The 24,378-nt window shown below is 34.8% G+C and overlaps 1 protein-coding gene across 1 annotated transcript; it reads right to left on the bottom strand.

The window, feature by feature from the left end:
- Positions 1-101: 101 nt before the first annotated feature.
- On the bottom strand, positions 102-23,255 carry LOC135691413 (ubiquitin carboxyl-terminal hydrolase 10). The gene is made up of 15 exons (XM_065209273.2): positions 22,917-23,255; positions 21,658-21,726; positions 20,600-20,633; positions 20,010-20,252; positions 19,077-19,355; positions 10,641-10,842; positions 9,294-9,334; positions 8,795-8,904; positions 8,209-8,329; positions 7,569-7,714; positions 6,554-6,679; positions 5,549-5,641; positions 4,522-4,666; positions 3,961-4,026; positions 102-3,233 (listed from the first exon to the last, which is right to left on the bottom strand). Exons 1-15 carry the CDS (start codon positions 22,956-22,958, stop codon positions 3,040-3,042), a joined length of 1,911 nt encoding a protein of 636 aa, XP_065065345.1. The 5' UTR covers positions 22,959-23,255; the 3' UTR covers positions 102-3,039.
- Positions 23,256-24,378: the final 1,123 nt, after the last annotated feature.

The following is a 24,378-nucleotide window of genomic DNA, read 5'->3' as shown; positions in this document are numbered from 1 at the left end:
ATATTCAACACTCTTCAAAACCAGTGAAAAGCGGCTCAAAGGCTCTATTTAATGAAAATTCAGCAGCATCTAGGAAACAAAGCATAGAAACTGCATAAAGTCATATGCACATTTACTCATATAAAACAAAAGTAAATTACGACTATGATATTCCTTTAGCCAACGAAAGGACAATCCATAAGGAATACAGGATACAAGTGACATATCAGCGCCTTTGCCTTAAAATGAACACAGCAAAGTTGTTGATGATGTGGTTGAAAAGACATAATATGCCCACGTTATTCAACCGATCCAGTCCTATTCCTTTCCTTGTGTTCTAAGTACCTAAAATAGGGGTGCGATTTGGAAAAAAGGTGATTGGTTTCCTTACTTTAGGGTATGTAAGAAAACTGCTCTAAGCCTGATCTAAGAATCACTTTCTTTGAGAAGCGATCTTTGCAATGGCACGTTACATATTTTTCATTGGAAATGTAATGCAAAATGAAGTGGTCGAATATTTCGTCGTTTTCTTCGGGCGGGGAGATTAGAAAGATGCATGCGGTTACCATCAATGTTGGATCTTTAATACCTACCAGTGTTCTAAAGGAGGGAATGCTAGTAGCCTTGCATACAAAAATATCATCAATGGCGTACGGTGTTTTAACGTTAGCCATACTCATTCCCCTCCCAGCTACTCGCCTCCCCCCCCTCACTAGGGTGGTGCGCTCAGCGTAGTTTAAAATGGCGATAAGTTCGCAATAAGTGGGGTTCGTAATCGCGGGATATCACAGTTTATTAAGAGTGTAGTGTAGACAGTGGCGTAACGGAGGCGTCTGGGGCCTTAAAGAAAGAACAAGGATGGGACCCTACCTAACTCTGTTGCGCATGTGAAAACACCATATCAAAATATGAAAGTGACAAATTTTCCTCGTTAACTAGGAGAATCTACGTTTTAGAAGCTTCAATTGAAGAACTTTTAAAAGTTTTGAAAATGAGGAGAAATTGAGCGAAGTCTTAACAGATGTAGATATAAAAATAATTTGGGGCCCCTTTTGGTCCTAAACTAAAGTGATCAGACTAACATGCCCCAAACTGCGTTACGCCAATGAATGTAGCTTGAAAGAAAGAATAAAAAGAAATATAAATCTAAGGCAGATACCATTTCTAAGCTGAAGATGTTTCAGAGAGCATAACAAGTTTACAGAATGACTAAAAAGACTAACGAATGACTAAAAACTCTGTTTGTAGTGTAGTCATTTTAAGTGCAGCTGAGCTTTCGATACAAGATAAAATCATAAACGAATTCATTTAACGAAACAGCTTTCAACATAAACGCCGTAACATCGAGGTGTACGGAGCAACATATATCATTTGAATAAAATGCTGTGCAATAAAAACTTTTGTTACCTGAGTTTCAAACAGTGAAGAGAAGTGCAGATACATTGCATTATTACAATACAAAGATGACAAAAATCGTTTTTATTCACACAGCATATCTCTGCTTTTAAGCAGCGAAAACATAGTGTGTTTAAAGGACCTCTTGTATCTTGATGGAGAGTAATTTAAAAGCCACTATGAACAAATATAAACATTTGTTTTGAAGATTATCGCAAACGTTGATAATAATACCACTCTTGTTAAAAATCTTAAAGATAAATGCATTTAAAAAAGCGCAAGGTAAATCAGTCTTCTAATGCAAAGATACAAGACAAATCCTGCGATACAGATCTTGAATATCTTCTCCGTAATGGCTCAGCAACCCTGAATTACCAAGTGTCAGATTTCCCTAGAATTACTTGTTACGTAGCTTAAACATTTTTCTATGTAATCGACCTTCAAGTATGATTTCAGCCACTTTATAGTTTCTCTGCCGCTCAGGCACATTATATTTCGGTGTAACAATTTTTCCCAAGGTGAGAGAGGGGTGGCCTTAGGGCAATGAGACTGAAAAATTGGAAGGAAACTTGTAGTTTATTTTATACTGCTGCTAAAAAACTTTATCTCAAAGTTTCACAAAGTGCCCTAAAATGCCACGAAATGATAAAATATAATTGTTTCAAAACAGCTGGATTTAAAAATGAATATAATTGTTAGCATGAGAAATGTGACGTAGTTGTACTTTGATTTCCGATCGAAATCAAGAAAACATTGTCTCAAAATTTTGTGCCTCGGTAAAACTTGGGGGAAAGTTTGTGACCGAATAAATTTTGAGCTAGCTTACGTTTGACAAAAATGTAGGACTGACCTTATAAAGATGTGATAAAATTTAATCATTTTTGGGTGATTTGACACAGTGAAAGTTGAACAGAGACGCAGCTCTGAAATACTTAAAATAGAAGAGGCAAAATTCAAACGATGATAGGCAATCCATTTGACGGGGTCATCTACATGAAGGATAATACACTTCTAATAAAAATGCTGACAGGGAATTGAGTGTTTGCAAATGTAATTCACAAAGCAAATTTTCTAAATTCATTTATAGGACGAATCTGGTCTTAGATTTGTATGAGATTTCTCTAAAAGTGGAAGAATTACGTAAAACTAAGGGCTCATTCAAATTCCAGTCCAGTTCAGCGTCATAAGTTGACTGTGTCAGTAACAGATAAAGCAATATAGAAGTATGTGAATTTTCATCAATTTTTTAGAAGAATTATAACGGTATAGGCGCAGTCTATCTTTTGTCTTAATCCACCATAAGGGTCTTTATTGACTACCCTTTTAGGCATTAAAACCCTCTTAAGATAGATTCCATTCGGACCGGATTAAAAATGCCACGCAAACTGTTAAGCATTAAAACTTCAGACACTAGAAAATAAAGCAATCCAAAATATATGTACGGATAATTAATCTTTATTTCCAAAGAAAATTCTCCAGTCCAAATTTGTTACTTTTCAAGTGTCATGTATAAGACTTCGCATTATCAAATTAAAATTTAACGCGCCGTTGTTCAAATACAATTCAGCTATTATTATCCAAGTATTACCATAAACTGCACATCATTTCAAAGTATATCATCTGGGGGTAAAAATATGCATTTTATTTAATTGCACGCCTCTGTTTTTAGTTAGCAAAGTGATTGACGCGCTCGTAAAATAGCAAATATGGAACTTTGTCTTTGTGCTGTTTTGTGATTTGGTTGAACTGTGTTTTTTGAATGATGCTGTCGTTGCAATAAACCCAGCCAAGGGGCTCCTTGTGCCTCACCGCGGTTGTGTAGTGACCGCCAGCTGCATGTTTGCCGAGGTGAAATTCAACTGGAGAGAGACATTAAATACACAGTTGAAAAGCTATCATTTAATTGTAAAATAGAACTGTTTCTTGAAAAGTATGTATTAACCCTCAATGTTTCTACAGCCAATGCCAGCAAAGTAAAATATGGCCTGAAATAGATTCCGAGCCATTGTATCAAACTTGCTGCTCCGTTTCAACTTACAATATCACCTCTTATTGCGATGTAAGTTCCTTGAGATCATATAGTATTGATGCTTTAAAATTCCCTTGGTTTAGTATTATTTTAGCCCACAATCTTTGTAATTCTCTAGTTGATTGTTAACGGTCGTTGTTTGGTTCATTGTGAATTGTGAGTGGTCTCTTTTGTTTAGTTATTCATGACTCTTTGCCCCCGTGCATGAGTCTTCAATATTAAGGGCACCCACCATCGTATTATCGTGAGATAAGAGCGTGAAAAGAGAATTTCAAGCAAGACAGTATTTTTGTAGGCTGTCAGCTGTAAAGCTAGATAATAAATATCTTTAGCAGGGCTATGTTTCTACGTGCGTTTTAATTAGGAGCTCTGATAAGCACACAAAAAGGACTTAATAAAAATTACTCTTAGGAAAGAAACCCTTAGATTTATTTCAAGTCATTATACATGAAGACTAAGATTAACTTTTGCTTTATAGTCAAGATCTAGCCTTAAAGAACCATCCCTACATTGCATATAATGTGGGTACCAGGGATGAATAAAATCAGCTTACTCACCTGCAAACAGCTCGTACGTTCGTTGGTTTGCTGGAACTCTTCCTTTCAAACTCGAAGACAATACATCTGAAGGCAATTTAAAAAGATTAAAAAGACAGAACAAAATAAGGAACACAAAAAAGTTACAAATACGGGCGCATACCCTCAACGAGGAGAAACATCAGAAATCAAAAGGGGTGCTCATCTAGGGAAGACTTCAAAGTGCCCTTAACGTTTCATAAATCGTTGAAAAACTTAGCTAAAAGCACGACTGTTGGCTATAGAAATATAACTAGATTTAACAAGGGCCTTTGAAAAATATCTTGTTTGCAAGCAAGATCTATGTTCTGACGTTTTATACTCTGAAGAGTGTCAGACGAAAAACTTAAGTATGTTCTAAAACGTTTGCTTCTTTCAAAGCCATTTTTTAAAAAACATTACTTCTAACTGATTGAGACATAGAGACTATGTTTGTTCAAATGGGAATTTTGCAAAACTAAATTGAATAAACTGGTTCCTCAGAAAAATTTCGCATAAGAAAGTTATTACAAACAATTCTTATTTCAAGAAAAGAGTATTCACCTTTCGGAATTTCCAGCTCGCGTGCGATATCAATATGCTTGTGTATCTTTTGACAACCACCAGTTTTATCATAGACAAAATATTTCAGGTGTAGTATCAAAACTTGAGGAAGCTTTTCCAAAGATGTTTTGTGGGACGCCTCGACCTGTAGTTTTCGAAGTAGAAATTAATACGAAACTTAGATGCCTAATAGAAAAGGCTGATAGAAAAGACTCAAAACACGAACGAATGAGACTTACACAAGCATTTATCATTTTCAAGTGAGATTCAATAAAAAAGGAGTGTGTGTTATAAAAATTATAACTTTATTATTAAATCTTTCTGGAAATGTTCTATAGGTTTACCAAGCCTATAATTTTCTTTGGATATGTCGATCTATGAAAGAAATATCTAGCAAGTGTTTTACATCATTTAGACTCTTGGAAAAAGACAAAAAACAAATTTTGCAGTATCTAGAATGTAAAATGCGTTGACATAACATAAGAGTATCACATCAGCATTAAATCATTGAAAAGCAGCAATTGGCTGTTATTCCGAAAATGGAATCCACTCGGAAGCATTTCAACGTTTTTATAAGATCTTATCCCTGGTAGTTATATCTGGACTGATATGCAAATCAGTTGAACTTTGGCTGAAGAGTTTCATACAAGACATATAGATTAAATACAAGTTGAAATTATGAAGCTTAAAAATTAACCAGCTTTTAGATTTAGATCCAAAATAAGTTACAATTAGCCTTCCAGCTAAATAGCAGATAAGGATTAAGAGTTCAATATATATATATATATACATATATATATATATATATATATCATAGATTGAAGAAAGTAAAACTACATGGTTTATCTCTACAAGCCTGTTTCGTGAGTAACTCACTCTTCAGGAGATGTGAGTTACTCACGAAACAGGCTTGTAGAGATAAACCATGTAGTTTTACTTTCTTCAATCTATGATATATATATATATATATATATATATATATATATATATATATATATATATAAACAATATATGAACTATCAAATACCTTTGACTTTGTTTTGGATGAAGTAAAACCTTCAATGCTTTCTTTGGTGAAATAGTTCTCAAATGCATCCTTTATGTTCCAAATATTTTCAGCCTACAAAAGAAAGATTTAAATATAAGAAAACAGCTTGCAAAGAAAAATTAGAAAATCCGGAGCTTTTGGAAAATAAACTAATTAAACATTTCTACAATAACCATAATGATTGCTATTCTTAACTAAGCCCAAGCTCTTAACCAATCTAGATTAACAACTGGAAATTTTAGTCTTCTAACTAAGTAACTAACTAAGTAAGTAAGTAACTAAGTAAGTAAGTAAGTAAGTAAGTAAGTAAGTAAGTAAGTAAGTAAGTAAGTAAGTAAGTAAGTAAGTAAGTAAGTAAGTAAGTAAGTAATGAAGTAAGTAAGTAAGTAAGTAAGTAAGTAAGTAAGTAAGTAAGTAAGTAAGTAAGTAAGTAAGTAAGTAAGTAAGTAAGTAAGTAAGTAAGTAACTAAGTAGCTAACTAACTAACTAACTAACTAACTAACTAACTAACTAACTTACTAACTAACTAACTAACTAACTAGCTAGCTAACTAACTAACTAACTAGCTAACTAACTAACTAACAATTATCTAACTTTAAAAATTATGAAAGGCTTATTTGTGAATTTTCTCTTTTTGTTGCAACAAATTCAAAGCTCTTTAAGATTTTTCACTGATTCCAAAGAATGCAAAGGCCTATTGTACATTGCAGTAAATTGACCATCAAAAAAATTCTATTTCCAACTTCAACTGCCAATTTCATGCTCAAACATAGAAACAAACTTATTTAACTCTTCTTTCAGTTGTTTCTGCACCGTTCCCTTTAATTTAAATTGTGTAATTTCCTCTAATTTAAAGATTTTTAGGCCTAGTTGTATGATTACGTAGCCATCGAAAAACCCGTTCATTACAGCAGGAGGAAGTGGATTGAAGATTGCAATACTGAGCATAGACGAGTTTGAAAATTTCAACAAATGAATCCTTACCTGAATGTCGAGCTGGATCGTGAAAAAAGGCTGCAGAGTTGCTGATTCTTTGGCACCGGCGTGGTGCACGGAAGAGCGGATGATGCCGCCATAAAGCTTGGTGATCAGAGTTTCGCTTGCTGAGGTCTGGGGACAAGAGGGCAGATTTAGAGTTAAAAGATCTATGTGTAAGCATTTCCAAGCATTTTCATCCTAATTTCGCCATCTTGTTCATGTTTGATTTCATTATGATTAAATTTCAATATCCTTAATTTTTTCAAATAAATTTTTAATGATTGTAGCTACTTGATTACGTAAGTTAAGTAATGCTTCCAAACGTCAAAACATAAATGGTTAAAAATCCTTGAGAGACATATTTGAAAACGACTTAATGCAACGATCTTTATCAAAGCCATTTACTAAACTAAGGAAAATGATACAAATTGTGATGACAAACAGACACAGAAATAAATGAAACGTTTACTGGCCAACAAGGAGAAAATTATCAGTGTTATCTTATATAGCAACGTTTAAGATTAAAAATGGTGGAATAGGAGCCAGCATTGTTAATAGTATATCAATTAAAAGTTCTTTGCTAGGATAATGCCAGACTACATCAGCCTTCAAATTTGTTCAGTTGATTAATTCAATGACTGATCTGGATACTTTTACAGTCAAACAAAATAGTAAGAGTGGGAAAGATAAGTTTACGAATTAACTCCTGATGAAGTGCCATTTTGTAACTAGGCAGCGCGGTTCAACGAACTGAATATATATTTAAAAGAAAAGAAGGACGACAATTAGTTCTTTAGGTATTGCTGGGATACATTCTTTGTCTTGTATATTAAGTTGTCATTGATATTCAGTATACTGAGAACTTGAAAAAAGAATTTGAACATCCATAAGCGGATCTTACATTTGCAAACCGACATATCAATATAATGCACGAAAGATTGAAGTATTTGTGCCCTAGGCCCAATATTTAGTTCTTGTTTAGCACTACAGTTAAATGTCAAAAAACGCAACAACAGTGTACCTTTCTTAGGTTTGCAGTTTTATTATTGCGTCCAACTTGCTCCCACTCATCTGCAGCCTCTTCTTTTTCAGTACCTGCTTTATTTTGGTCTTTAAACGTGCTCTTATGCGGAGTCACCTCCTCAGTTGATCCATTCATGAATGTTTCTACCATAAAGGAAAGGGGGAGGAATTCAAATACAATAAAAGCTCAAAGCAAATCAACGGCATATGAAAAAGCACAGTGTCACTCTACTTTGAAAGTTTGGCGGCTAAACAGCTAGCAGGGTGCTGTACGGAAAAATACAAAAACCAAGCAAAGGCTAAAAATCACAATTCGTTACCACTTAGGCCATATATTGGTTGATAGGTCTTTGTTTCTGGCATTTATTTGGCACTTATCAAATTTAGAGGTGAATTCCTTAATACAACTCTTGTTTTGTAATTATACCTTTTTGTTAACGTCCCATTCTAGATATGTTCATACATTTAATGGGTTGTGTTTATTACAGTTTTATCATTTGTATATTAAAGTATATTTTCATTACAGGAGTGAAAGATTTGAATTGAATTTCTCATTGAAGGCACATGATAGTGTCGGTCATCTCCCAAATGCACACATGATTCAAAATGTTCTTAAGCTATGACACCAGAATACTCACCCTTGATCGCAAAATGATTTTTTGTCTTGCTATTTTGTGCCAGTGAATTCAAGGAGACAAACTCTTCATGTAGACCATTGAGGAGAAAAGTAAGAAACTCTTCTGCATCTTGTTGTTTTCCCTAGAAAAATCATGATAAATTAGTAAAAATCATTTAGACAATCTTCTACAACAGACTGTTTTTTAACTGTTTTTAGGAGGTTAAAATTTTCCATGGACCAAGCTCCGCACCCACTTTTTTCTCTTTCTTGTCTCCATAATTTGGGACCCCTTGCTAGGCCAATTTTTGAAGCTTGGCCAATTTCTAGATGGATAGATAAAAGAGACATCAAAGATTCAGGCAAACGCCTTAAGAAATCTATAACAACACAACATCAAACATTTTCGAAGGGATGGGTGTGCTCTGAATGCAATTCTGACTGGGTCATCCAAAGAGTTACATGTCTCCTATTTCAAGCAAACTCACAGATGCTAGATCAAATGGTGATTCTTTTCAACAGTTTCACCATTCCGGAGTTATTCTAAATAGAAATTAGAAAAAACGTTCACAGCTTAAGATAAAAAAGATCTTTTCAAAATATCTTACCGTTTCAGATAAAGTAGACTTCAGCACAGACAAGATTTCATAAACCTTTTTTGGTTCAAAAGATGTGCCAAGTCTTAAATCGTCAGTCTTTTTGCCTTTATGCTGGAAAACTAGAGAAAAATGACAAATTTAGCATAAGAAAATTAAACATGTTTGCATGATAAAACGAAGAAATTATTGTGATATATCTGCTCAAATTACTCTAAATACGACTACACATTTCATAAATACTCACAAGTAGCTAACAGCCATGCTACCAACAGTTTTCTCTTATCCTGCTTTTCTAGAGACATCATTTAGTCATCCCTCCCAAAAATATGTCCTTTAAGGCATGCTGAGTGCCTTATTTGACTTTTGGGGCATGTGAACTTGAGGCTCAGAAGATCGGAAGGATTTCCAAAAAAGTGGCTCGAAAAATTAGAAGAGTTTCCCACAACAAAGACGAAACTCTTTTCTAGAAATCGATGGATTTATTCTAGATATTTCGGGAAATAATTACCTCTATTGTCCAAAAAGGAGAATTCATTTGCAAACTGAATCCTGCGGAAGATATTATTAAATTCATTATTGAATGCAATATTAGACAAAAAAAGGAAAACATACATTTTTGCAAATAAAAGTTTATAATGATGAAAATGTTGATCAGTATTGAGCTGGTTTACAAAATGTTGTGTTGCAGATTGCCAACCTTTCTGAGGTATGATTACAAAAGTTGATAAAAATAACATGGCCAAAGAAACTGTCAATAAAAATCGGTCACGTCAGCAAATATTTGACCGCGCAAAATGAAATCTCTTGAAAACTGATCTCAAATTGAAATCAAAGTCACATTGAAATCTCTTAGCGTGGAATAAAGGATTCTTTAACTTCAGTCGATTTTTGAGTCTTTCACAATTTTGCACAAAAACACTTTCAAAAAGCAACAAGTCTGTTCTAGCAGAACTTAACTCTGGGGTAACAGACTGCAATATATAAATCTTGATCGATTCTTCTGTTTATTAAAGATGATTGAAAGCTAATTGATTAATACAGCAAATCAAATCCCTGAAAAATACTGATGACTATTTTAATCATTCTTCAAATAGTCTAAAATAAAAGATTCTGTGGTTACGAATGGCTTTCTTAATTTCCAGGAAGCTTAATGTGCCAAATCTTCGTAAATTCTAATCGACTAAGACAGGTGGTTCCCGCGCACAAACCAGATTCCTGGTAAGACAATGTCAACAAACATGCTTAAGTGTCTTTCTTACGCTAAATAAATGACATCTTTTTAGCAGGAAAGCAATAACATAAGGAAACTGCAATCGTGAGTTCTGCTTAAGATGTGCAGAAAGAGGTGCTCTGCTATAGGAAATTCAACATACATAAGAAGACGATACCAATCATGAATAACATTGATTTGTGTCTTCTTGTGCTTAAACATTTAGCTTTTAGAAACAAATATACAGTCCTTTCATATAGCCCCATACAAATACACTGTTTATGAAATAGCCTACCAATATGAACAATAACATAAAACATACAAAAGTCTTTTCAATAAAGCCAAACTTATCCTTAAAATGGCAGGTGAGGAAAAATATTTATTCATTGTGTGAAATTTGTCATGCAGTCCATTCGTCTTTTTGTACAGACCTAGCTGTCTTGCCATCTTTTCAATGTTCTACTACTCTTGTAGGTATCAAACCTTGGTATTTAAAATGTTATAGCAAATAAAAAGGGCTGATTTGCTTTTTGTAGCAAAGCCAGTCATACTTACTAAAAAGGGGGAGAAGAAAAAACCATAACACAGCAATACACATATTGAATGAGCAATACTGATTGAAAAATATAGAGAAAGCTAACTTACATGGTATCGGTGAGTGGTGTTGATGATAGTTTTTCATTTTTCTGCTTGATTCCAGCCATAGATTTAAATAAATGATAAAAAGCTTGGCAACCAAGTAATGACTGCAAAGTAGCATTGATGTAGCACCAATTGCCATTGTTTATCAAGCCACGTAGCTGGATCAATGAGTTGTTGGGATGAAGACTAGTCTTTTGCAGGAAATCTGACATATTAAAAAGAAGACAAAACATATCAATGCTATTTGGAAAGATATTTTTAAGTCTCTGCAAAGATGTAACATTGCAAACAACTAAGGGCTTTGGCTTTTGAAACAGAACATCAAAGGTATAAAAGGTGCAATTTGAATAGGCTAAAGAAGCTGGGGATCTAATTCATCTTAGATTGATCAGTACTGTTCACATGGGAGCAATTATCCAGAATAATTATGGAAGCTACAATATCGCTTATTAAAGAAATAAAACGATTTGACTGAATGCAGCTACCGTACCCCATATTTTTTTTATTATTATATTTTTTTGGTTAAATATATAACTTAAATAACTTTTTTTGGTTTGTTCCTTGTCCCTTTGTTTGCTTGAGTGATAAAATGGCTAAATATATTGTAAGTGCCATTTGTAGAGGATCTTGTGTCTTTTCCCTCTATGAATGGTACCATACCAAGTGATTGTTGCCTAGCCTTTTGATTGCTTATAAATATATAATATATATAACATGGAAGCAGCAGCTAATGCTCAAAAGCATCAGGACCCTAACCTTTGAGTATTAGCAGGGACATTCAAAAACTACAATCCTGGCCAAAAGGTTAGTGGACTGGTGAAAAAACCACTAAAATTGCAACTTGACCCTAAAAATATTATCAAAACCCCCCACCCCTGAAGCAATGTTGGTTTTCTCTTAAATACCCAAGTAACAGCAATCGAAAAGAGTAGAAATAAGCGTATCAACATTGACAGTGGGGGGCGGGGAGCGTATTTTTCCAAAAATACTACAATTTTCCAGCCCAGTCCAATAACTTTTGGCCAGGATTGTCTGCTTTCTAAGCAGAATGAAAATCTATCATAGCGGTTTGTTATGTATCGGAAAGAGCTACTAGGCGTCTAGACATGGTTGTCCAATGCTAAAAAACTAGGAAGCCGGTCTTTTAGGGCATTTTGTGTTGAATCTTCATAGAAATTAAAGAATTTCGAAAAGCTGCACTTGACGTAGAAAATCGGAGGAGACGCGATATGTCTACCTAAATTGATTAGAATCAAAGTTCTCTACGTATGTGGAGGGTGCAAAATTAAAATGGGAAATATATATACGGGTGTCCTTCTTGGTCAAGTAACTACAAATAATGGGTTAGTATGGGTTTAATAGTCTACACAATGCGTTTTGCCTCAGACTTCGCTATTGTAGTACGTACATTGAATTTGCCGTCGATCTTTGTATACGAAAGATTAGTTGATAACATGTGAAAGTTTAAGAGAGAAAGAAATTGGCAAATGCTATCTGATATCCTACAGCAGAGTAAATGCAGCCGAATTCCCAGCAAGAGAGTCAGTTGTAGAGAACAAAAAATACAATAGCTCAGTCGAGAGAGAAAAGAAATAATGGCTGTAAGATTGAAAACATTCGAGTTTACCCATGATATACAAGCAGGTAAACATAAAACATTTCAAGTTGTCCTCGCTACTTTGCAGAACTGACAATGAGTGACATCAATGTCAACTTTAGTTTATTTGAAAATGTCACGAGTTACCAACGGGTTACCAACGAGTTACCCTAACGAGTTACCTTTTTTAATAGTGGTTTTATATGGGAATACCACGAGTTACCATGACTTTTTTAATAAATATATATATATTATATTTATAAAGAAGGTGGTAACTCGTTGGTATCTCGTATACATCCATACTGAGGTCTGCAAATGTAGAATGTAACCCGTACGGTAACTCGTTGGTGACTCGTGGTAACTCGTGATCATTTTCCCAGTACGGCACAAAAGGCTCCTTTTTTCAATATTATATATTAGCGCATGCGTAAAAATGGATTTGTTGTTATAAAATTCCAAATTGCAAGTTTTGATTTTTTAAACATGAATTTGAAGATACATAAACACTATATGTCTAGTAGATTTTGATCACCTTAACCCCTCCCCCCGATTTTGAAAATCTTTCTACCCTGAACACTTGTGTTCAAGACCCCCTAATATGAAAAAATTAGACTTTAACAAACCCGCCAAAAACTTTCAACTGTACCCGAGAGTACATTTGCCCTTTAATAACCATCATTCGACTTTTCTAATAATTTGTGGGTTCTACTTTACCATTGTCTAAGTAGTAATAATTTTCTTTATGGCATCTCTATTCAATTGCTGCTTGACAATTCCAAAATATCAATTAGATTTAGGCCTGGGCTTCAAGGTAGAATTGACACAAGTTGTGAATTCGATTCCTGCATGACCTCTTTCGCTTGCTGAATATAAAATTCTTCATGATTGGACCCACCTTTCTTAAATTGTTCCTATTTTAGGTTACAAAAATTGATACTTCTGTATAAGATTTGTAAATTTTAATCTCCTCCTTTTTCCCTCTATATTAGACAATCCTGGCCAAAAGGTTAGTGGACTGGTGAAAAAACCACTAAAATTGCAACTTGACCCTAAAAATATTATCAAAACCCCCCACCCCTGAAGCAATGTTGGTTTTCTCTTAAATACCCAAGTAACAGCAATCGAAAAGAGTAGAAATAAGCGTATCAACATTGACAGTGGGGGGCGGGGAGCGTATTTTTCCAAAAATACTACAATTTTCCAGCCCAGTCCAATAACTTTTGGCCAGGATTGTCTGCTTTCTAAGCAGAATGAAAATCTATCATAGCGGTTTGTTATGTATCGGAAAGAGCTACTAGGCGTCTAGACATGGTTGTCCAATGCTAAAAAACTAGGAAGCCGGTCTTTTAGGGCATTTTGTGTTGAATCTTCATAGAAATTAAAGAATTTCGAAAAGCTGCACTTGACGTAGAAAATCGGAGGAGACGCGATATGTCTACCTAAATTGATTAGAATCAAAGTTCTCTACGTATGTGGAGGGTGCAAAATTAAAATGGGAAATATATATACGGGTGTCCTTCTTGGTCAAGTAACTACAAATAATGGGTTAGTATGGGTTTAATAGTCTACACAATGCGTTTTGCCTCAGACTTCGCTATTGTAGTACGTACATTGAATTTGCCGTCGATCTTTGTATACGAAAGATTAGTTGATAACATGTGAAAGTTTAAGAGAGAAAGAAATTGGCAAATGCTATCTGATATCCTACAGCAGAGTAAATGCAGCCGAATTCCCAGCAAGAGAGTCAGTTGTAGAGAACAAAAAATACAATAGCTCAGTCGAGAGAGAAAAGAAATAATGGCTGTAAGATTGAAAACATTCGAGTTTACCCATGATATACAAGCAGGTAAACATAAAACATTTCAAGTTGTCCTCGCTACTTTGCAGAACTGACAATGAGTGACATCAATGTCAACTTTAGTTTATTTGAAAATGTCACGAGTTACCAACGGGTTACCAACGAGTTACCCTAACGAGTTACCTTTTTTAATAGTGGTTTTATATGGGAATACCACGAGTTACCATGACTTTTTTAATAAATATATATATATTATATTTATAAAGAAGGTGGTAACTCGTTGGTATCTCGTATACATCCATACTGAGGTCTGCAAATGTAGAATGTAACCCGTACGGTAACTCGTTGGTGACTCGTGGTAACTCGTGATCATTTTCCCAGTACGGCACAAAAGGCTCCTTTTTTCAATATTATATATTAGCGCATGCGTAAAAATGGATTTGTTGTTATAAAATTCCAAATTGCAAGTTTTGATTTTTTAAACATGAATTTGAAGATACATAAACACTATATGTCTAGTAGATTTTGATCACCTTAACCCCTCCCCCCGATTTTGAAAATCTTTCTACCCTGAACACTTGTGTTCAAGACCCCCTAATATGAAAAAATTAGACTTTAACAAACCCGCCAAAAACTTTCAACTGTACCCGAGAGTACATTTGCCCTTTAATAACCATCATTCGACTTTTCTAATAATTTGTGGGTTCTACTTTACCATTGTCTAAGTAGTAATAATTTTCTTTATGGCATCTCTATTCAATTGCTGCTTGACAATTCCAAAATATCAATTAGATTTAGGCCTGGGCTTCAAGGTAGAATTGACACAAGTTGTGAATTCGATTCCTGCATGACCTCTTTCGCTTGCTGAATATAAAATTCTTCATGATTGGACCCACCTTTCTTAAATTGTTCCTATTTTAGGTTACAAAAATTGATACTTCTGTATAAGATTTGTAAATTTTAATCTCCTCCTTTTTCCCTCTATATTAGACAATCCTGGCCAAAAGGTTAGTGGACTGGTGAAAAAACCACTAAAATTGCAACTTGACCCTAAAAATATTATCAAAACCCCCCACCCCTGAAGCAATGTTGGTTTTCTCTTAAATACCCAAGTAACAGCAATCGAAAAGAGTAGAAATAAGCGTATCAACATTGACAGTGGGGGGCGGGGAGCGTATTTTTCCAAAAATACTACAATTTTCCAGCCCAGTCCAATAACTTTTGGCCAGGATTGTCTGCTTTCTAAGCAGAATGAAAATCTATCATAGCGGTTTGTTATGTATCGGAAAGAGCTACTAGGCGTCTAGACATGGTTGTCCAATGCTAAAAAACTAGGAAGCCGGTCTTTTAGGGCATTTTGTGTTGAATCTTCATAGAAATTAAAGAATTTCGAAAAGCTGCACTTGACGTAGAAAATCGGAGGAGACGCGATATGTCTACCTAAATTGATTAGAATCAAAGTTCTCTACGTATGTGGAGGGTGCAAAATTAAAATGGGAAATATATATACGGGTGTCCTTCTTGGTCAAGTAACTACAAATAATGGGTTAGTATGGGTTTAATAGTCTACACAATGCGTTTTGCCTCAGACTTCGCTATTGTAGTACGTACATTGAATTTGCCGTCGATCTTTGTATACGAAAGATTAGTTGATAACATGTGAAAGTTTAAGAGAGAAAGAAATTGGCAAATGCTATCTGATATCCTACAGCAGAGTAAATGCAGCCGAATTCCCAGCAAGAGAGTCAGTTGTAGAGAACAAAAAATACAATAGCTCAGTCGAGAGAGAAAAGAAATAATGGCTGTAAGATTGAAAACATTCGAGTTTACCCATGATATACAAGCAGGTAAACATAAAACATTTCAAGTTGTCCTCGCTACTTTGCAGAACTGACAATGAGTGACATCAATGTCAACTTTAGTTTATTTGAAAATGTCACGAGTTACCAACGGGTTACCAACGAGTTACCCTAACGAGTTACCTTTTTTAATAGTGGTTTTATATGGGAATACCACGAGTTACCATGACTTTTTTAATAAATATATATATATTATATTTATAAAGAAGGTGGTAACTCGTTGGTATCTCGTATACATCCATACTGAGGTCTGCAAATGTAGAATGTAACCCGTACGGTAACTCGTTGGTGACTCGTGGTAACTCGTGATCATTTTCCCAGTACGGCACAAAAGGCTCCTTTTTTCAATATTATATATTAGCGCATGCGTAAAAATGGATTTGTTGTTATAAAATTCCAAATTGCAAGTTTTGATTTTTTAAACATGAATTTGAAGATACATAAACACTATATGTCTAGTAGATTTTGATCACCTTAACCCCTCCCCCCGATTTTGAAAATCTTTCTACCCTGAACACTTGTGTTCAAGACCCCCTAATATGAAAAAATTAGACTTTAACAAACCCGCCAAAAACTTTCAACTGTACCCGAGAGTACATTTGCCCTTTAATAACCATCATTCGACTTTTCTAATAATTTGTGGGTTCTACTTTACCATTGTCTAAGTAGTAATAATTTTCTTTATGGCATCTCTATTCAATTGCTGCTTGACAATTCCAAAATATCAATTAGATTTAGGCCTGGGCTTCAAGGTAGAATTGACACAAGTTGTGAATTCGATTCCTGCATGACCTCTTTCGCTTGCTGAATATAAAATTCTTCATGATTGGACCCACCTTTCTTAAATTGTTCCTATTTTAGGTTACAAAAATTGATACTTCTGTATAAGATTTGTAAATTTTAATCTCCTCCTTTTTCCCTCTATATTAGACAATCCTGGCCAAAAGGTTAGTGGACTGGTGAAAAAACCACTAAAATTGCAACTTGACCCTAAAAATATTATCAAAACCCCCCACCCCTGAAGCAATGTTGGTTTTCTCTTAAATACCCAAGTAACAGCAATCGAAAAGAGTAGAAATAAGCGTATCAACATTGACAGTGGGGGGCGGGGAGCGTATTTTTCCAAAAATACTACAATTTTCCAGCCCAGTCCAATAACTTTTGGCCAGGATTGTCTGCTTTCTAAGCAGAATGAAAATCTATCATAGCGGTTTGTTATGTATCGGAAAGAGCTACTAGGCGTCTAGACATGGTTGTCCAATGCTAAAAAACTAGGAAGCCGGTCTTTTAGGGCATTTTGTGTTGAATCTTCATAGAAATTAAAGAATTTCGAAAAGCTGCACTTGACGTAGAAAATCGGAGGAGACGCGATATGTCTACCTAAATTGATTAGAATCAAAGTTCTCTACGTATGTGGAGGGTGCAAAATTAAAATGGGAAATATATATACGGGTGTCCTTCTTGGTCAAGTAACTACAAATAATGGGTTAGTATGGGTTTAATAGTCTACACAATGCGTTTTGCCTCAGACTTCGCTATTGTAGTACGTACATTGAATTTGCCGTCGATCTTTGTATACGAAAGATTAGTTGATAACATGTGAAAGTTTAAGAGAGAAAGAAATTGGCAAATGCTATCTGATATCCTACAGCAGAGTAAATGCAGCCGAATTCCCAGCAAGAGAGTCAGTTGTAGAGAACAAAAAATACAATAGCTCAGTCGAGAGAGAAAAGAAATAATGGCTGTAAGATTGAAAACATTCGAGTTTACCCATGATATACAAGCAGGTAAACATAAAACATTTCAAGTTGTCCTCGCTACTTTGCAGAACTGACAATGAGTGACATCAATGTCAACTTTAGTTTATTTGAAAATGTCACGAGTTACCAACGGGTTACCAACGAGTTACCCTAACGAGTTACCTTTTTTAATAGTGGTTTTATATGGGAATACCACGAGTTACCATGACTTTTTTAATAAATATATATATATTATATTTATAAAGAAGGTGGTAACTCGTTGGTATCTCGTATACATCCATACTGAGGTCTGCAAATGTAGAATGTAACCCGTACGGTAACTCGTTGGTGACTCGTGGTAACTCGTGATCATTTTCCCAGTACGGCACAAAAGGCTCCTTTTTTCAATATTATATATTAGCGCATGCGTAAAAATGGATTTGTTGTTATAAAATTCCAAATTGCAAGTTTTGATTTTTTAAACATGAATTTGAAGATACATAAACACTATATGTCTAGTAGATTTTGATCACCTTAACCCCTCCCCCCGATTTTGAAAATCTTTCTACCCTGAACACTTGTGTTCAAGACCCCCTAATATGAAAAAATTAGACTTTAACAAACCCGCCAAAAACTTTCAACTGTACCCGAGAGTACATTTGCCCTTTAATAACCATCATTCGACTTTTCTAATAATTTGTGGGTTCTACTTTACCATTGTCTAAGTAGTAATAATTTTCTTTATGGCATCTCTATTCAATTGCTGCTTGACAATTCCAAAATATCAATTAGATTTAGGCCTGGGCTTCAAGGTAGAATTGACACAAGTTGTGAATTCGATTCCTGCATGACCTCTTTCGCTTGCTGAATATAAAATTCTTCATGATTGGACCCACCTTTCTTAAATTGTTCCTATTTTAGGTTACAAAAATTGATACTTCTGTATAAGATTTGTAAATTTTAATCTCCTCCTTTTTCCCTCTATATTAGACAATCCTGGCCAAAAGGTTAGTGGACTGGTGAAAAAACCACTAAAATTGCAACTTGACCCTAAAAATATTATCAAAACCCCCCACCCCTGAAGCAATGTTGGTTTTCTCTTAAATACCCAAGTAACAGCAATCGAAAAGAGTAGAAATAAGCGTATCAACATTGACAGTGGGGGGCGGGGAGCGTATTTTTCCAAAAATACTACAATTTTCCAGCCCAGTCCAATAACTTTTGGCCAGGATTGTAGGTTACAAGATATTAAAAAAAACAATTTTAGATCAAGGTGTTAAGGACCAAAATGTTATAACTTGTGATTACTTATAACTTGTTCCACGCTAAGCTGATCCACAAAAGACCAGTAAGAGCATATTTGGCTGGTACTTTGGGAACAGTTAAAGTGATTAAATATATATCACTTATAGTGATAAACCTTTGAAAAAATAAAACATAGCACACCTGCTAGTGCTGCTGCATCCTGATCATTTTCAACAGATATTGATCTTTGAGTTTTTTCAGAGAAACTATTCTCCTGTATTTCTGGGCCTGAATTCTTGCTTTCTGATTCCTCAAAATTCACTGATACAACAGTTGGCAAATTTGTGGCTGGTGCATTTGAATTTGATTTGAATAATGCAGCCCAAGAAACTGGTTTGCTTTTAGGGGCAACTGATCCCTCAGGAACTGGCTTATCTTGAACTGCATCACCATCAGGCTTCTGATCTCCTTGCTTCTTGCCTAGAAAATGAAAATCATACAAAACATGTTGAAGAATAAGGTATATACAACTTATGCAGAAACATTATTCAACCAAACCATAAAAATGCTATTCATTAAGCAAGAAGAGCGCTAATATTCATGAAAAGTAGAGAATTGGTGTGTCCGCAATTCGTTAGGGCTAGCAACAGCATAAATATTTGCATTACCATTGGGTCAGTTACCTCTTTGCAATGATACTAATTGGTCTTGCAAAGTAATAATATAGATGTAGGTACAATAATTAGTTTGAAGATTTGGCTAGCACCCTATGTACCAGAATCACGGACAGCAACCATTTTCAGCAGGAATGGTTCAGATAAAAAACATATAATTAAAAAACTGCCTGACATAAAGTGCAAAAATTTTCAGCGCAATAAGTTTTAGACAAAAGTTAGTCTGAAAACAAAGTTGCTTGAATCATGGATAGCTAGAGATTCAAGAATCTGCTGATCCAAATTTTGTATTTTTGAAACTTAACAATTGTTCTTGAGTAGTGTAGAATGATACTTTAAAAAAGAGTAGTAAAAGTTTCTGATATTTTATTTAAGAGAGATTCCTATTAATCAAACATGTTCAGTGACATAATTGCAGTAGCATTATGTCAATTAAAGTACACAAAGAACAAAAACTTACTGTCAAAAGTAGATTTTCTCATAAACATATCATCTCCAGCTATCAAATGCTGATCGTTTTCATTGTTTAATGGTTGTACTTCGCATGCAGCATTGGTGTTTGAGGCCATAAAACAACCTCCATTATTGGAATCTTGTGGTTCAGCATCCAATGTCATGGAATCTAATTTCTCAGATAGTTCACCTTCCCGTTGTTCATCTGAGGCAACAACACAGCTCTTTACATCACTGGGCAGGTCAGCATCTGAGAGACATAAGAATAGCTACAATTAAAATATATGAAACATATGAATAGCATAGAAAACAGACATAGCCTTGTGTATATTTGAAAGCCAACTGGTTCAACAATCATCAGAGTAGAGAACACAGCAGGATGACTAGGAGGTGGACAATGAACAGGTTTCCATTATGGAACACTACTGTGAAATTTTGTCTGGTATGAGATACTTTTCACTATTTTGACACAAAGAGCTGGAAAGGTTACCACTTATCAAATCAATGTTTTGATGGTGAAATGAATGAAAAAAAATTGTTAAAAAAGAGAAAAAAATGCTATTAAATTAAAACAATTGTTTCTATGAGAAAAAATACCTCTTTGGCCATCCTGTGACTGTAGTCTGACAAACTGAAATTAAAACATATTGTTTCAGCACAAAAAATATACCAGTCAAAGATTCCTTCACAAAATCTCTTATTGCTTAGCTGGCTGCATAACAAGCATAATCACTTTTATTGACATTGTGTATAAAGGAATAAATCTAAAATTTTCAACCCATTGAGGCTTTTTCCTTTGAAACAAGTGTTCACTCAAGATTGCATCAACATACTCACAAACTCAATCATGCAAGAATTTCATCATTCGCCCAAAAGGGTAAATTGTGTGGAATAAATATTTCATCAATTAACACATTTCTAGAATCTTTTTCCCCCCAAGCAAGTGACATAGAGGATACAAAGCATGGATATCAAAACACAGGAAAAGTAAGCTGAATTAAGCACATCTCAACAGAAAAATGCAATTGAAAATCAATTTCACCACGAATATTGATGAATGATATAGGCACTTAGTATTTGAACTACTTTAGCCCTTGGAACATCATCTGGGCATTAAAGCATTTTTGAAAGTGGTTTGTAATAACACTTTGCAACCACCCAGCAATAATGTCTATATATGACCAGTAATCAGTGGTGGACACCTGGGGGGTGAGGGGGGCGACTGGCCCCCAATACTTTAGAGGACAATGGTCTTTTGTTCTAAAACAATGGTAAATGTGATGTCATCTTATTAAAACAATAGGCTTGCCACCCAATATTTGACCAAGTGTCTGCCCCTGTTTGTTATGTATATACATAAAATCTATAAACAAAGAAAGTTTATACAAGTATTAAATCTTTCTTGGAGTGCAATTAAAAAGATTATCATAAGAGTTTGATTTCATTACCTTAAATGGAGAAATGAATCTTGTCTTGTTCGATTATGGTTTTAATCAAAACAGTGTAAATTGTTCTTAATTTTCGAAAATACTCATATTTCATGTGTTCAAATAATTGTCTTATCTTTCTCATTTTTCCAATTGTCTCATTTGTCTATCTCAAAATTTAAGTCAAGGTATTGCTTAATCATTAGATATGTTTTAAACACAACATACCTTAACTGCTTTAACTTTCTCAAAGTACTTCCCACATTCATGCTCATCAAAATCACCAAAAAAGAGAAGCTACAAAAAACAAGAAAGACGTTTATTCATTGTATCTTGGTAAAGATTCGTTAAATGCCCAATAACAGAAACTTAAGAAACTTTTAACCCAACATTTCAGAGAGCTACAAATTTGCTGATGATAGAAAACAACAATCTAGAGAACTCAGCCAAAATTTTTACAAAAATTAAATCTTCAAAAATAATTTCATATCAAATAAACAATCAAGAGATCAGAGGAAAGCCAGGAAAAAGAAAATTGCATAAACTGTAAAAAACCATATATTTATGTGTAAAATCTGAAATGTGAAGTTGGCATTATCCTAGAAACACATCCCTTACAAATGGTTAAGCATAAAATTATATGTAAACATAAAATTATATGCTATTTCATAGGTTTTGAGTTGGGCTTTCACAAGATACTTTCAACAGTTTTCAGAATTGGCTATCCACAAGCATGCTTTCTATGGTCTTTATAATAATGATTGTACCAGATCGTTTGACAAGAGAGATTTGCAAATTTGGTCATTGAACAGACAGTTAGAATTGTCAAGGTTAGTAATTTACAGGCTTGTCTAACTTTTCCACGGGTACTTTGGTAGTATCTTACTTCAGCAGCTATGATAGAAACAAAAGCTGTATAGAGCCAGGCAGGTAGATGTTTATAGAGGCCATTTCTTCAGACATTTAGGATCAAAACTTATAGCATGTAAAGCCCACCTCAAAACCCATTAAATAACAGGGGCATGCTTCTATAACCTGGGCCATCTATAATCACTGATTTGTACCCAGTTTTCTGCTGAGCATACAAAGTTAACACACCATATTTAAATATCTATCAATTGTTTGCAATGTATTGCTATCCCTCAGATGTTACAGGACAGGTTTTGGGTTGACCCAGGTTTTGATGCTAATTGAGGTAAGAAGCTAGTACGATAAGTGTAAATCCTTTAATATCTAGACAGATTGAGATCCTAACTTTTGATTGGGCATCAGCGAGGAACTGAGCAAGTTACGACTCTAATTATGTTATGTAGATAGGGAATGATCATCAAAATTTCGTATAAGAAATAATACTGCGAATGATCTAAGATTCACGAGGGCAGGTAAAATTTGATGGTTCAGCAACCATCAAGAGTCTTGATCAAGGGTGCCTTTCACGTATCCTCTTAACTGACAATTCTTCAAAATCGAGGACAAGAAAATCTTACCCCATCAGCTCTAGAGCTTTCAGTTTCGCTGAAATTTGCCATTCTTACTCGGCAACGTGAAGTGGGACGAAATGGAGTAAATCCAGTCAACGTGCGCTGGCCTTTCCTCGGCCTAAATCCCAGATAGATCTAAGCTCGAACACTTTTCTGACACCAAAATCAAATTTATAAAACCAAATACATTTTACTGCTTGGAGAGAATCTTATCATGTTGTAAAAGGGACGAGACTGCACGAGGCAGAGCCAAATTTTTGCTTTGTCACGATCAACGCTTCTTCCAACATCGCCATCTTTGTAACCTTGTGTTGAATCTCGCCCCGTGTGCTTCTGCGGGAGGACGTAACGATCTGACCAATAAAAATCGCCATTTACCGCCGCCCAGATTGCGTACCAATCGGTATTATCGCCGCAACTAATAAATGGTGATTACACGAAAGCTACTCACATCAACAAGCATTTCAAAAATAGCAGAATAAATTCTTTAGATATAAAAATTTTAATGTTTCTTTAAAGGAGAACTGGCACTCTAATGCGTCTCTGACAAGTATTTTCTGTGACTGGAGACTAATGGCAAAATCGTCACCAATCACAAACTGGCAACCATCTCTGATGTCACAACATCATTGAATTTCTCTAAAGGAGCCATTGAGAAAGTGCTGCACAAAATTCTTTATTATGTGTACATATAAAGAGCTATATTTGAACTTAACATATAATTGAATGTTTGAATGGATCCAGACTCTGAATCAAATCATTGTTACCCTGATATTGCAACATTTTGGACCTTGGTCGGTCACAACTGTTTGCTTAGACAAGTGTCAACGATTCCAAAGGAGTAGAACATATAGTAAACTTTTTTGCATTACTGCAGTTGAATAACTTTTAGAAAGCTATATAGAATTGCTTTTGCAAAACTTTCCGCCAAAGCATGCTAGCCCTCTGCTACGATCGAAAGTAATATTTGTTTTTAAAAGTTGGAGACGGAGAGGATACTTAAGCCCATTCCCCTGGTTGCTCCAACGAATATTTTACTAACATATTCTTTTCAAGGAGGGTCCAATCAACTGTTATCTGAAATCAAGCAATAACATCCTTACATTTTCTTAAGTAACTCCAAGCGAATTCGTGGAACAGACAGAGCAGTTCCTTGTCAGATTATTTCTAAAATATTCCAACTAGTTTGTCAAAAACAAAAGAAGAGGTAGCTTTTTTCTTTAGCTTAGAGTTTGTATCAACTCAGCAGTCTATGGTTGCACATTTTTATACAGCAAGGTCTAATCTTGGGAATATAGTGAAGCCTCTACTAAGAGAATCTAACATTTAAAAACACCTCCAAACAATCGCTATCATCAAGGTTTCTTTTTTACTGTCGAAGCTATGTAAAAACAGCCGTGAAAGGAGGACTTTTCCTTAATCTGTTTGCCCATACAACGGAGGTATTTAGTGAGAGTTGACGGAAGTT

The sequence above is a fragment of the Rhopilema esculentum genome, chromosome 4, assembly GCF_057945365.1.
Source record: "Rhopilema esculentum isolate cy_ngs chromosome 4, ASM5794536v1, whole genome shotgun sequence".
Lineage (NCBI taxonomy): Eukaryota > Metazoa > Cnidaria > Scyphozoa > Rhizostomeae > Rhizostomatidae > Rhopilema > Rhopilema esculentum.
The sequence above is the reverse complement of the archived record's forward strand: the minus strand, read 5'-3'. Positions and strand labels throughout refer to the sequence as shown.